Here is a 15,161-nt window from a genome sequence, read left to right as displayed (position 1 = left end):
CAGTATATTCTGTGCTCAAAAAGCTGTGGGTGAAAATGTAGCAAATTCTATTGGGACTCTCATGAAGACTGTAAGAAAGAGACTAAGGATCTGCCTCCTAAATAAATCCTGTCAGGCAACCCAGAGCAGCTGTGTGTACCACACTGCTGGGAGTACCACCACCAAGGGCTCCACAACACTCAAATATCCCCCTGGCTGCACCTGTGCTTTGACCTCTCACCTCTTGTTTATTTGTGGCTCCAGAGAAGTGAAAATGATTGCTCACAATCTATTCCTGACAATCTCTTGTTTCTTTAGTAAGACAGGCAATGTCATGACCCTTAGAAAGAATCTGTTTTCCTTTCATTATTTTTTCAGTTGTTCTAAAACTTTTTTCTTTTTTGTTTTTGCTTTCTGCAGGACAGACTCATGGCAACTTGTCCAGACACACTGCCTTCCTTCCTCATCTAATAGCATTGGCTGCTCCCCATTTCAATTCCATGAAGCTACCATCTATAACTCTGTTAACAGCTCCATGTGGAGAAGAATAACTATTCAGCTGCCTGACCATGTCTCATCCAGGTAGGCTCACCAAAGGTCAGCTCACTGTGGACCTATGAAAGGACAGCTGCCTTGCTGGCATGGCTTACTAGGAACAATTGGGGAATTAAAAATTATTCCTTGTTGTGGATTTAGATTTGATACTTTACTAATTGTGGCATTCACATTCTCTGAAAAATCCCTGAGCCCAGGATTTTTCTCCTGGGAAGCTGAGGAGCCTCAGAGAAAAGGAAAACAATTCTTATCTCAGTTGCTTCTCCCAAGTTGTGCTCATGTGTGGAATGTGTTTGGAGATTGTTTACCCACAGGTGATCGTTTCATTGGATTCTGATGTGAGTTGTTTTGACTTATTGGCCAATCAGGGCCAAGCTGTGTAAGGACTCTGGAAAGAGTCATGAGTTTTCATTATCTTTTTAGCATTCAGTTAGTATCCTTTCTGTATTATTTAGTATAGTTTAGTACAGTATTCTTTAATATAATATAGTATTATAAAGTAATAAATTAGCCTTCTGAGAATGTGGAGTCAGATTCATCATTCTTCCGTGCCACAAGGATCCCTGCAAATACAATAACTAATGTTCTTCAAGAAGATTTTTGTTAATAGAAGTCACTACTGCCAATGATGTAGCAGGCTGGGTATTTCCAGTTATTGAAGTCACAGCCCCCTCATGTGACATTTTTGGTTACATTTGATACTGGTGTATTAGAACATCACTATACAGATGTGTTTAATTGCTATGCATCCTAACACAGTGTTTGGATGTTGATATTTGCAGTGCAACCCAGTTCAGGTGGATTCAGAAGGGAGAGGAGCTGGAGAAGCAGAGCTGGGCAATCGATCACGTGTACATTGGGGAAGCATGCCCAAAGCTCTGCAGTGGCCACGGGTACTGCACGACTGGAGCCATCTGCATCTGTGACGAAGGATTCCAAGGTTCCATTTCTTCATTTCTCTCTGTACATCCACTACAGTCTAGTCTAGCTCAATATTAAACAGAAAGACAAAGTGATGTATCACGGCCAAATTCATCACTGGAATGTCTGAGTAACAAATCCAAAATTAATAATTTGTCAGGGCTCCAAATTACAGCTTTTCCCCCTCCCTACTCTTTCTACATTGAGCCAGCAGTCTCTCCCACCTGGCATTGTATGGAAAGTCCACCCAGCCCTCATTGAAGGCAGAACATGGCTACTTGATTATCCAGAATTGGCTTCCACCCCATGCTCCTTCCAAGGGTGCATCCCAGAGGATGTGCAAATGGGATCCAGATGTTGGTGACTGGCATTTGTAAGGGACTCTGTGCCCCATCAGGACAGAGTGTTGTGCTCTAAGCCTTCAGTGCAGCTAAGCACATGCCTAATGGTACCTGAGTGCCCTTGGTAAGCTCTAAGTGCTTTGTGGGAGTGGAGCCAGTGTTTAATGTCTTCCAGGAGAGCCTCGTAACTGTATAAGATCAGATCCCTTCTGAGTTTTTAGACATTTTTGCCTTCAACCCACAATTTGAGGTTTCTCCTATTGGCATCAGTGCAAAACAGGAGAAACTGTATTGCAGTTCTTGAAGTTATACTGCTGTAAAAATTAGACTCACAGCCTCAATTTTGTAAAAATGACTGCTGTATATCAATGTGCACATTGTTAATGGATCTGCTGAAATATATTCAGGCTGTCCTCACACTGAATATTGAGTCGCAACCTTGAAAAGAATTACAATGACCTGTAACTCAATTTTCTCCATTCTTTCTATTTTTTGCATGTTTTACAACTTCATTGTGTCATTTTTAGGTGATGACTGCTCTGTTTTTAGCCATGATCTGCCAAGTTATATTAAAGATAATTTTGAGTCTGAAAGAGTCACTGAAATAAACTGGGAAACCATTCAGGGGGGAGTGATAGGGAATGGATGTGGACAGCTGGCACCCTATGCCCATGGAGATTCACTCTACTTTAACGGATGTCAAGTAAGACAAGCTGTAACCAAGCCTCTGGATCTCACCCGAGCAAGGTAATAGTTTGCGCCTAAACAGCTCTTCTAACAATTCATGAGAAAGGAAACTCTTCACATGTATGTGCAGCCATGTGGCCAGTACGGATGAGGATGGACTGACCTGGCTGTGCCATGCAGTTGGATGTGGCTGGCAGAAAACATTGGGGTTGGCAAAATGCTTTGTGATTTTGGTTTGGGAGATGGAGAGTGAGGATGTCAGATGAAAAGGTCAGATGTTTTCATCATGCCCAACAGAGCACTGTCTATGTAAGCCAGCAATGACAATGAAGCTGTTGGCACAGACTGGACACCAGACTGCCTGGACCAGGGCCTGATCTGATAAGACAAATCCCATGTTTGTATGTGCCTCCACAATGGTTATGACTAAAGATGTTATTTAGTAATTACAGGGTCATTTTCTCATTTCAGTTGTCAAATAGAATTATATTCACCTGGCAGTGAACAGGAGTAGGTTTTTCATCTATTGAGCCTCTTTGGCCATGGAAAAACAAATGTAAACAGCCTGTGCTGGCTCTTAACAGAGTGACAGCTTTCAGGACTGGTTTATCTTGTCCAAAGCAAGATTAGAAACAGGATGAATTGGCCAATGGACTAGATATAATCAGGCTCTTCTCTTCTTACTTGATGAACACCTGGGTAGAATATGATATTTATATATTTTTAGGCACTTTCTTATATTCAACCTATTCTTAAACTTTTCATACACTCGTTTACGTGTTTGCATTTTTATCCATCTCAGTTTTGTGCAGATATATTGCAAAATTTGATCCTGCCTGCAACAATATATTATACATAGTAAACTATTATTTTGAAAGAGGAGCTGTGTTTTAAAGATGTAAGAACAGTTTATTTTGCATGTTAAAGTAATGATTCTTGAAAATGCTGCAAGTTTTGATAAGGTAACTGCAATAAACCTAAAAATACTATTGTTCCCATTTGAATAATCTTGCATATTGAAAATACTTTTTCTCTCTGTGTTTTACAGCAAAATCATGTTTGTTTTGCAAATTGGAAGTATTTCACAAACAGACAGTTGCAATACCAATCTAAGTGATCCTAACACTGTAGATAAGGCAGTGCTCCTCCAATACAGTGTAAATAATGGAATTACATGGCAAGTAATTGCACAGCATCAGCCAAAGGACTTTATACAAGCCCAAAGAGTGTCTTATAACGTTCCCTTGTGAGTACCCAGTCACATTTCATTACCTCTAAGTGCACATTTTTGCTAAAACGTAACCTATCTTTGCATCACCGTTGAAGAAAATAGGTTGATGAGAGGGTAAACAAAGAAGAAGACTTAAGAGGAAGGCTGATTAAGAAATTCCAGGCTAGTGTTTATCAATGCACTTAAAAGAAAAACAGAAAGAATACTTGTTTTGAAGATAATGGGAAAAAATTCTCCCTACCTGTGTGTATTTTTAAATATTAGTGTGTTTTATATGTACAATATGTTGATGTTCAGTGACAGAAATAATTTGACTTTGCTCTCAGCTCTTGTTGGGGGATAGATGGGGAAATGCAGAGCACCAATAGTCTGGAGCTCTGACAGGCTCTGTGTTTGTGTGACAGGGAGGCACGAATGAAAGGAGTCTTACTGCGCTGGTGGCAGCCCCGTCACAACGGAACAGGTCACGATCAGTGGGCTTTGGACCACGTAGAAGTCGTCCTGTGAGTATCAGCCTCACCTCATCCCACCCCACTTCAGAAAGCACTGAACTTTCTCCAGCATGACATGAGTATTAAGCTCATTAAGAACCATTGTGGCCCAGGGTAATCCTTTCTCAAAGGGAAACCTTTAAAATCCTATCTTTCCTGATGCTCTGCCCTGACTGCAACAGTCAGTAGTTAAGATGGACACAAAGTAAGTGTCACAGCAGGGGGGTGTGTGGAAAAAATTGTGTAAAAATGCAGGAGGGAAAGTGGGGCTTTATCACCTCCAAGTATTGCTGTGGTCCCATAATGCAGCAATGACTATTGAATAATGATTGTGCTGGGACATAAGAAAGGATATCCTGTTCAACACTGTGCTGCCATTTAAGGCTGATCTATATCCTTTCAAAGATAAAAAAGATTCTTCTGTATTGTTCATTGCACAAAGTAATGTTGTTGTGCCTCTTAAAAATCTATGTTAGCAACTAATGCCTTATTCATTTCCTTTTTTTAGTAAGAAGGATACTGTTCAGAAACAGGGTTCACTATATCAGGTTCCTATGGTCCGAGCTCTATATTCATCCCCTTGTCAAGATTTTACCAAGTCTGCACCCTCCTGATTCTCCCATTCTTGAGATGGGTTTCGCTGGCAGCTAACCCGTTTTTCCTGTGCTGCACCATGAAGAGATGACCTGCTTTTTCTCTAACAATTTAGTTCCAGTAGAAGTGAAGTGCTAGTGGCTTCCCGGGCAGGAACTCATCGCTGGCAGTGGTTGGCAAAGAGAGGCGAGCCTGCTCCATAGATAGGTTCAAACATTCTTTTTATTGAACAATTTAAAAACAAGCAATGGAGAAATTAGGCTTAGATAACCTCCAGACTGTGTAATTATAGCTATGATGTTTCTGAATTAGCAGAGGCACTGCAAGTAATGTTTTTCAACAGTAGAAAAGTGAATTGTCTGATTGCTAGTTAGTCCTGTTCTCCTTTCCACCAAGAAGCACCAGCTTGCATGGCACTCATATCAACCCCAAACCAAACTAGTCCCAACACTGAGTAACTGTACACCCTCCACTGCTTTTATACACCTTGCTGGGCTCTGCTTCCATAACATTAAGCTTAAAACTGGAAGGAACAGAGGAGAGAAATGGATATAATTCCTGGTTTAGTCAATCAATGGCGGTATGATGCTGCATCAGGAAAGATATGGAAGAATATGAGCTTGCAGGAAGGTCAGCATGTTTAGGAAACCATTGAAAGGGGAACTGGTCATTCTGAAATATTCACAAGTCTTTCTACCTTGCAATTAAAAATAAAATTAATGGAAAAAAACATGTAAGAGTAAAAATAAATATAATGTTACCCATCAATCCAAGCACTGAATTAGGGGCTATAAGTAGGAATAAAACAGATCTTTAAAAAGTTATTCTGAGGCTGAAATGTGGAGAACTTCTCTGACAATGAGATCTGCCAGTCTGTAGACTAAACACACAAGTTGAGTGGTAACAAGAAGTCATGTGAGATATGTTATACTGGAATAGCCATAGCAAGTAACCACACCTTGCCAAGAGAAGGAACCAGGTGGGCACACAGGTCTCCTCCCTTTTATTATTTTAGTCCTGCTAAAGAGCTTTAAGAGCTTCTGAAAATTCCCCTAAATATCAGTCTAGAGGCAGAGGATTTCCGCCCTGTTCAAGTGACATTTGTACAATCCACAGACAGACAGACCAAACTGGACTGATTTTTCCCTTACCAAGTCCTTTGAAACACAGTGCCATGACATCTTATTTCCCAAAGGCCAGATGTAGAGTTCCAGTTCCTGCTAACTACAACACATGAGACATGCTGCTCTGAGGAGGGCACAATTCCATGCCATGGTGCATCTGTTTCCTATACTGGCATGTGCTCAGACCTGACAGCTGCATTTAACTCCTGATTTGCTTGAGTTCTATCTGCACATTGTAATTCATCAAAATAATCTTTAGGCCTCCTCAAACTTATTTGCAAGTAAGCTGCAACTTCCTTATCAAGAAATACTCTCACCTGGGTTTTTCTGTAGCTCTGCCATTTCACTTGGTCACCTCACACTGATCACTTTACCCCCAGCACTTCAGTTGCTTCACCTGTTACATGATGAAGACATTCAGTCACCTCCATAAAGTGCCTCAGGGTATCAGCAGGGAGTCTGGATTTGTTAGTACTTACCCTAGATGATTCTGCACACACAAGGGCTACCAGGAATCACACTGTGACTACTAGGGATAGGACTTGGCTTCCATCCTTAATATTCCTTCATTTTCCAAGGAAGGGTAAAGAAGCACTGCCTGCTTCTGGGAAGAACAAGCCCCCTTTCCAAGGCATTTCTCCAGCAGTAGGGGAGGAGGCAGAGTCCTCTGGGTGCTCTCCCCTCCCACCAAGAGCTCTGTGAGCAATAGCCACCCCAGGGCTGCAGAGAGGCACAGCCTGAGCTTGAGCCATTCACCAGGGTTTGCCTCTTCCCATTAATTCTATAGGGAGTCACTGGGGAGTCAGCAGGCTTCTGTCTGGCTTATTTATCCCAAAGCTGGGATACTTTAGAAAACACCTGTGCCTCCTAAATTGGAAGTAATTTCTGTTGGAACTCTGGCCTGGTCTCAGAAGGCCATGAACATCTCTAGACAAGAACCCATTGATGGCCCATGTCCAACACAGTCTGTATTCAGTCCTCTTACAACCCTGGATGAGACCCCATAAACCTCTCCAGAACCATCAAAATTATCCTCACTGGCTCTGGTTTCAGTCCTAGACTCTCAAGTTTGTGATCTGTTTACCCACATTGATGCAACAGGCAAGCCTCAGCCTGTGAGGTGTTAAGAGCAAGGAGCCAACCTACACTAGGAGGTGTGGTTTGGGACATAGATAAATTCCTGGCTTTCCACACATCTCTTCTTGTGTTTTCTTCCTTACTCTGTGGGGTGACAGAGGTCTGGTTTTCCCAGCCTGTGTGTTGGCCTGGCTGCCTGCACCCCCAGGTGCACAGCCAGGTGCTGTGCCAGCCTTTCCTGAGCCCCCAGGCAAGTGAGCCATGCTCTCCTTGAGCAGGTTCCAGGTGCACACCCAGGTGCTGTGCCAGCTTTTCCTGAGCCCCCAGGCAAGTGAGCCATGCTCTCCTTGAGCAGGTTCCAGGTGCACACCCAGGTGCTGTGCCAGCCTTTCCTCAGCCCCCAGGCAAGTGAGTCATGCTCTCCTTGAGCAGGCTAAGGGAAAGCACCTCCAGCAGGCAGAGCTGATCTGTAGGAAGGCAAAGAAAATAAGGATTTTCTTGATTTTCTTTCCCATCCAAAACGGGATGTCTCTGCTCCTCCCTAGAGTGCTCGCCCCAGAGGCATATCTGTGAATATCTGCTTTCATGGCCCAACTCTTCTCAGCAATCCAAAGGCTTGCAATCAGTTCTGTCCCAGGCCTAGCTGCCAAGTCATAGTGCAAATACTGCTACAGCTGAAGCACAGCCAGGGTCATGACACTGTTCAGTTCAACCAATTTCTGAGTCAAGGGCCACCATCCTCTCACCAGCAAACTTCCATACCTTCAGGATGCCATTTCTTTGATTCCTTTTTGCCCCCAAGAAAATTGCTGTGGGGAAAAAGATCAACCTGCAGATTATACATGCAAGAAAAATACCTGGTAGTGATAAAAAAGGCCAAAGATGGATGCTTTTGTATCTTACTTAAAATCATTCCACTTTTGAATGAACTCTTTGAATCATTCAATAAAAAGCAATATTTTTAAGATTGTGATGCAGCTGCAAATGAACTTAAATTGAGCACCTCTTTTAAACAGGTGAAACCAAATACCTGTGTTGACAATGTTATACATTAAATTGAACTTGCCAATTTAACAACAGTCAGTGTCTGTCCTGTGGTGGGGAGAGGAGGCAAGTTGTTAAGTTGTCCAGTCCCTTTTATAATCCAGTGCTGATTATTCCTCATTAGTGCAGCGTTTTTTCTCTCCATTTGTAAAGAAAGCTTTGGGCCCAACTCTCATGTGTTCCATGTGGCTCTTCTTAGGATAAAAAAGTATTTTATCCCAGGCTTAAGAAAGTGTTTTTCTGTGCCCCTGTACTTCTGCCCTAAGAAGAGCCCATGTCCAATCCTGCATTTCATTTGCACATTGTTTTTCTCTGGAAGCACAGCTCTCAGCCTGCCCCCTGCACACACACCTCACACCTCCTTGCATGTGCATCACACAACTGCCATTTCTTTGTGTATAGGGCAGGCCCTTAGGGACATCTCATTAACTTAATTAAATGTCATAGGTACTGAGAAATAAAGGATAGTTATAAGATGAACACTAAGGGTCTGATATTGTTTTCTTTACCCCAAAACTTGTAATGTGATCCAAAGGAATATAAGTTGTGCAAGGAATGCAAGAAATGTTGTCCCCTCCTACTATTTTATGGTTAACTGATAGATAACAGAATTAATCCCTTCATAGCCATCACTTCATGCTCTTCATTGTTGAGATATTCTCACATTTTTGGCACAAATGATTTAGTGAGAAGTTATGTTGCATTTGGTGCAAAGAATGTTTATCTGTATTTTGGAATAATTAAATACAAATTGCACATTCTAGATTTAACAAGAAGTGCTCATGTGGAAAAGCATTTTCATCAGCTTCCTTTTTTTAGTAAAAAAGCAAAGATTTGAAAAATGCATTTAAATTAAGTATTAACAAATTTATGATAAAGAACATGAGTAGTTCAAACATTAGGTGACTATCTGAATATTCACAACATTTATGCCAAATTTAATATGATGCGGTTTGTGCTTCTATTACATTTCTATTATGTTTCTAAAAAGTGCATGCTGAATTTTATAGAAAATAAAAATCTAAACATTGATTTGAAAGCTGAGGAAATAATTTGTTCAATTTTTATTTTCAAAAGAGACGAAAAGTCCTATATTGCCTCTAAACCTCATCAGGGTTTTATGACTAATCACAGTGCTGCATGCATTGAAAGGCATTTTCTAACTTGTGTTGTATTTCATTGTTTGCTGTCATTGGTTTTACACTAGAATAAGGTAAGTACTTTCCCTGAATCAGTATTAAATGTATGTTTCTGTTACAGCTACAGCTCTTTCACAAAGTTTTGTCAATGAGGGGTTGGTGGAAAATCATTTATACTCTGAGATGTGCCACATAGTTCTTGAGGGCCCTGATCCTGCACTGCTTCCTCAGTGAGCACTGGGGAAGTTAAACTCAGCAGAAATTGTTCAGTAGATTGTGCCAGTGGGAATGATGTGTAGTGGGAATTTCACCAAGGCTGCAATGGGACTTCTCCATCTGCTTCAGAGAGGGTACAGTGAGCTCTACCAATGGAGGGCCCCCAGAGCACTGTATGAGCAGCCAAGGGGCAATTCCCACTTTTTTCTGTAATAAATGACCACAGAGATGCAGCCACAATCAGGCAGTGTATGCCAGTCAATCTGCCATGGCCACACCTGCCCCTTGGACACAGAACCAGAGTCCCCTGGCAGTGCTTTCATGCCATGTAACCCAGCTGCTTTGTGCTGCTGCAGTTAATGGGTACCACTAGCCAGGATAGCTACTGAGCTCAGGGTTCAAGTGTTGACTCCACCAAAGCCAAAGAATATTTGCAGTTGATATGAGCCCTGAGTACAGCATGTGACTTTTTCCATTACAGTACCTGCCTAACAAAGCATTTGTAATTCAGCATCAAAATTTACTCCAAACCTAGTCTTGAGGGACATACTTTTGCTGTGTTCTAAGGCTTTTTTCATGTTTAATTTTGTTATTCAAATATTTTTGTTTCTATTTTGTTCCTGTTTTATGCCCCATCAATTAAAAACACGCAAATAAGGAAAGACATGAGTATTTACTGGGGTTATGTACTGCATATTTTTCCTTCAGTTTGGCTTTGTTCCATTTTCATAAACTTTAAATTGCAGCCTTGTAGTTCAAATTGTGCTTTAGGAAACATGCAATAAACATAATGCTCTACTAAACACTAAGAGACTTTAGTCCAGAGAGACTCCTTCTCATAAATTGCTTTATTGTAGGTATTTTTTGAACATGCCCCAGATAGTTTTGGTTTTGCTTTTCTGCATTAGCTGCATATTGCTTTCATCCAATTAGCACAACTCTAGGTACTTTCTTGGAACATTTTTAGGGTTTCCTACCTAAATTCAAGCAGTATTATATTTTGGTTATTTTTCAGTAGTGCACTCAAAACTGTCTAACAGTTTATACAGCAATCACTCCTGCTAATTGTTTTGTGTTTTTTTTGCTTTGTGCTCGATTGGTAATACACTGATAATTACTTTGGATCTGAACTTCTCTGACTGACTGATGGTTCAGTGAATGCACAGAAAGGACAGAAAGCTCAGCAGGTGCTGACCAGTCCATTACACACTGACAAAGTGTCTTCCAGTTGCCACTGATTGTGAGAACCACACCTACTCTGATTTTGTGGTGCAATACGATACAATACTGTAATGCATAGGGTATACATATTTACCCATGGAAAGAGTGAAAATCACAGTATTTCTACAGCAGGCATCAAGGTTCTTCTGTGGCATCCAACCAGTAGTTGGAAAGTCTGTCTCATGTCAGTGAGGATAAGTTTGAACTACATTAATGCAAGTTAAAAAAAAAACCACATTGAGTTCCTGAGAATTTAGACTTGACTTATTGTTCACACATTGCACTGCTATGGTGCTCAGTGTAAGACATGAATACATACTTCTTTCTAACACCTTGATCATCTTCCAATGGAACACAATTAATATTAATAAAAAATAGGTAAATCCCTTCTACATTACTAGGTAAGCATTTCTTTGTTCCTTTTTTCCAATTCTTTCTTTTCCTTTTTTTTCTTTGTTCATTGTTTTAAACATCATCATCATCCCTGTAAGGCCAGATACAAAAGGGTTGGTCATTTGAAGTGAAATAGAGGCCAGGTGCACATAGCAGTGTCCAAAACCAGTCCTGAACATCTCTGCTGAACTTTTGCTGGACATAGGCAGACCAAAGACAGGACAGAAAAGGCTCCTGGGACAAGGATGCAGCACAGCACATACCCCATCTGTCCAAGTCTTGTCCAAGCTGAGGCTAGCAAAACCAAGCTCACTCCTAAATTTAACCAGGTCCAGAAATGCAATTTTTTCAGCCAAACACTTTGGCAGGTTCTGTTTGGTCCCATGTACCCAGAGCAAAGAGCAAAGCTGCTCAGAGTTGGGCTGTGCTTTCTCCCAGGCCCATCTGGTGTGTTTTGGCTGCAGAGCAGCCTTCTCCCAGCAGACAGGGGCTCTATCCTCACCTCATGCTCAGCACGCTCTCCTGAGAGGTGGTATGTCCCCGCGAAGGCTCTGGGTCTGAGGAACCACCCACTTTCCAGGCAATGGGAATTAAAGGCAAGGGAAAATTAAGAACTTCTTCAAGCTTCATGACCAATGGTAGCCACTCTCAGGAGTGGGTTTGGGGTCATAATTTCACTCCTGCCTTCATCAGTGAGACAGCTGGCACTGGAGCCAGGGTGACCTTCCACCCTGAGAACTTAAGGACCAGAATGAAAACTGATGTTCAGTCCTGCTTTGCACTTGAGCTACCAAGTGGCATTAAAGTTACATAAACTCACCACTATCAATCCCTCACACAAAACTTACAAATCAGCACAGACCTTTCCTTTTTACTTGAATAATTTATCATTAAGCCCTCTTTCAATTGCCAGATGATCTAGAGCTCTACCTTACTGTGACAGTGCCAAAAGTTGAGTCAAGTGTACATCTGTTTTCTTTCATTGTCACCAGGAGCTGGTCTTTATTTCATTCTTATATGTACATTCCAGTGTAAAAAAAAATTTAAAATTGCACAGCTTGGAAAACTAGTCAGGAAATTACTTGGATTTACTTAGAGGTTTATAATCTAGATTTTGACATGACAACCATTAATCAATTTAGTCAGTTGGGTACAAGATTAGTTCATGAAAAGGGCATAATTTTGTTAGACACATTTTTTAGGTTAAATTAGCATACTACAGCAAAGGTTGGTTGTGGTTGTAGAAAACAAGGTATTTTGCAAAGCATACAATTACTCCTTTTTCCTAAGGGCCATATTCACTAAAAATAAGCTTATGCACTAGAGAGGAAAGTATGACTTACTGCATTATGAGTATTCACTTACTCACAGACAAAACTCACTTGTGAAAACATTCCTTTAAGCCACAAATGGGAGGTTTGTTGATTGCAGATCTTCACAGATCTGCCCTCTCATGGTTCCTTCTTCCCTCAGCTGGAGAAGTAGAAACCTACATTAGGTGGGATGGGCCTTGTACTCCAGGTAGGTCTTCCAAACAAGTGTGCCTTCTTAAATTCAGCTGCAGTTGGTCTCTCTTGCTTGGTTTCCTGCCAGACAAGGCATAAGCATCATAAGATTATGCTTATTGCCCAGATCTTCCTTTTGGAAGGGGGTGCATAGGGGAAGGAAACATTAATCTGAATAAAAGTATTGTACTTCACTTTCTATAAGGTAAAAAAAAGAAGATAAAGCTTTTCCTCTGTTCTCAAGCAGTTAATTATCAAAGACAGAAGGATAACTGGAGTATAAAACCCCCACAGAGAAATGTTATGAAGTGAAGTTTTAGTGAATCTGGCCCTAGGCAGCACCAGTTTTCATTAGCTGAAAGCTCTTAACCTTTTCCTAAGATAATTTACTGTAAATGAAAGCCAAGTGGGACAGATTCTCAATTGCCTTGTACCTTTGCAGTTTAACAAAGGGTGTGCTTCACACCAGTTTGCACAGACTTGAAAAGTCCTGCAAGGACAAAGAATCAGTCCCACTAGCTCACTGCTACAAAAGAATTTAAACTACATGTGAAAGAAACTGACACTCTTCTCTTCTTTCACCCTTTGACAGCACTCGCAAACAAAATTACATGATGAATTTTTCACGGCAACATGGGCTCAGGCATTTCTACAACAGAAGACGAAGGTCACTTAGACGATATCCATGAAGAAACGAGAAATTTATTTTTTTTTCCTCCCAACATGTGATGTGTTGCTTTCCATTCTTTAAATCTAGCACTGCATCTGGTATCAGGACTTTTCTGCAACTGGCTTGATGAATAACTGAAAGCCTTTTTCAAGACAGAGTATACACCACTTTTTCGCACTGTGAACTAATGAGAAGTGACTTATTTTCTCATAGGTAAATGTTTTAATGTTGATGTGTCTGTGAAAATTGTGATCTGTTGTAATATCCGTTACAGTGGCAGTATTGGAAGTAAGCAACTAATTTTGTTTAACAGGAAAAAAAGTTTAAGCACAAAGACTTTTCAGATTTTATGTTTATAAAAACCTACATACTAAGTACAGAATTTAACATTCTTTGTCACATAGTTATTTAAGTGCACTGTATTTCAGCTCTGTGTCATTTTATATGATTAAGTTATCATTGTTTGTCCTCTTTGTATTCTCTTCTACAACATGACACATTGGCACTGTATTTACTTGTTTTGTTGTTGTAATATTTTTGCTGCTGATTTTTGGGCTATTTACCTTCTTACAAAATGTATTTAAAAAATCATCTAAGTACCTAATCCAGAAGATAATTGCAAAAGTAGTTGTAAAGGCGTTGATATCCTTCGGTCTTATTCTTTGATATGTCTGTTGGTTAGCATTGTTTTGTGGATAAAAAAAAAGAATGCTTGACATTAAACTTTTTTCTACTAAGGATTTGTGGATTAAGCCCCAAACAGAAATTCCCAATTCCCTCTCTAAATGTAGTCAGTTCTCTGAAACTGATTTACTTACAGTAACTGCCATTTGGTGTCTGTAGTAATGAAGTGATTTGTAAGCAGTGAATGTTTCATTGTGTTCTCTTTGGTGTTTGTTTCTATTGCGGGTCATGTTTGTATCTTCTGATAAAGTTGTATCTACACCAGCAACGTTATAATGCCCCTATAGCCCTGAACTGTCTATTATCATAAATCAAATGCTTCACTTTATGGTGAACCAAGCTAAAGATCCATGCTTCAATAAAGATAATGTCAACAAAGAATTCTGATGTTAGACTTTTCAAGCCATGTGGGCTTTACATGAAATCATAAACCAAATTCTTCCACTAAATACCTAGATTCTAAAGCAAACATTAATGTTATTTTTAATATTTATCACATCACACTTAACAGCATTTTGCAAGTAACGCCAACTAAGAGATCTCCCCATCCCACCTATGGATATAATACAGTCCTTGGAACAGGTCCTGGTGCAATGAGTGAAACAGGACCACAGAGCAACATGCACTCTCGCTTTATCTGCAATCCAAAAAATGCAAACCACTGTTCTCAAGCTCTGAGAGCAAGAGCGTGGCACATGAGGAACCTTGCTCCAAACAGACCAAGCTGGCAATTTGTAGAATCATATGAACCATTAAGGTTGGAAAAGACCTTTAACATCAATCCAACTGTTAACCCAGCACTGCCAAGGCCACCACTAAACCATGTCCCTAAGCACATCTACACATCCTTCTAATACCTCGAGGGATGGGGACTCAGCCACTTCTGTGGGCAGTCTGTGCCATGCTTGACAACACTTTCAGTGAAGAACCTTTTCATTATACCTGATCTAAACCTCACCTGGTGCAGTCTGAGGCCATTTCCTCTTGTCCTGTACTTTGATACTTGAGAGAAGAGACTGCTGTCCATCTCACCACAGCCTTCCTTCAGGTAGTTGTAGAGAGCAATAAAGTCCTGCCTGGGCTTCCTGTTCTTCAGGCTAAACAATCCCAGTTACCAGAGCTTGCCCTCAGCAGAGAGAAGTATCATACACACCTGCTGTGCTCTTACATCTTGCACATCTGCTTCTGGCACTATGCCTGTCTGAAGCAGAATGATGATCCATGTTCAGCTGAACCATGTGTTTAATTTGTAGGAGGTTTTTGACCGCAGGTACCTGAGCAGTGCAGAA

At 40.8% G+C, this 15,161-nt stretch overlaps 1 protein-coding gene across 2 annotated transcripts in view; it reads left to right on the top strand.

Moving 5' to 3' along the window:
* The window catches only part of RELN (reelin), a 284,024-nt gene extending 269,771 nt beyond the window's left edge, over positions 1 to 14,253 (top strand). The window contains exons 59-65 of one of the 2 annotated variants that reach the window (XM_074538846.1): positions 400 to 561; positions 1,317 to 1,474; positions 2,324 to 2,543; positions 3,532 to 3,729; positions 4,119 to 4,217; positions 9,122 to 9,257; positions 13,111 to 14,253. In XM_074538846.1, the coding sequence (XP_074394947.1) occupies positions 400 to 561; positions 1,317 to 1,474; positions 2,324 to 2,543; positions 3,532 to 3,729; positions 4,119 to 4,217; positions 9,122 to 9,251 (967 nt within the window). In that variant the 3' untranslated portion in view covers positions 9,252 to 9,257; positions 13,111 to 14,253. The remainder of the gene's footprint in view (positions 1 to 399; positions 562 to 1,316; positions 1,475 to 2,323; positions 2,544 to 3,531; positions 3,730 to 4,118; positions 4,218 to 9,121; positions 9,258 to 13,110) is intronic. The other variant, XM_074538845.1, reaches the window with a different exon arrangement.
* The last annotated feature ends 908 nt before the right edge of the window (positions 14,254 to 15,161 follow it).

This window comes from Zonotrichia albicollis, chromosome 4 (genome assembly GCF_047830755.1).
Source record: "Zonotrichia albicollis isolate bZonAlb1 chromosome 4, bZonAlb1.hap1, whole genome shotgun sequence".
Lineage (NCBI taxonomy): Eukaryota > Metazoa > Chordata > Aves > Passeriformes > Passerellidae > Zonotrichia > Zonotrichia albicollis.
The sequence above is the reverse complement of the archived record's forward strand: the minus strand, read 5'-3'. Positions and strand labels throughout refer to the sequence as shown.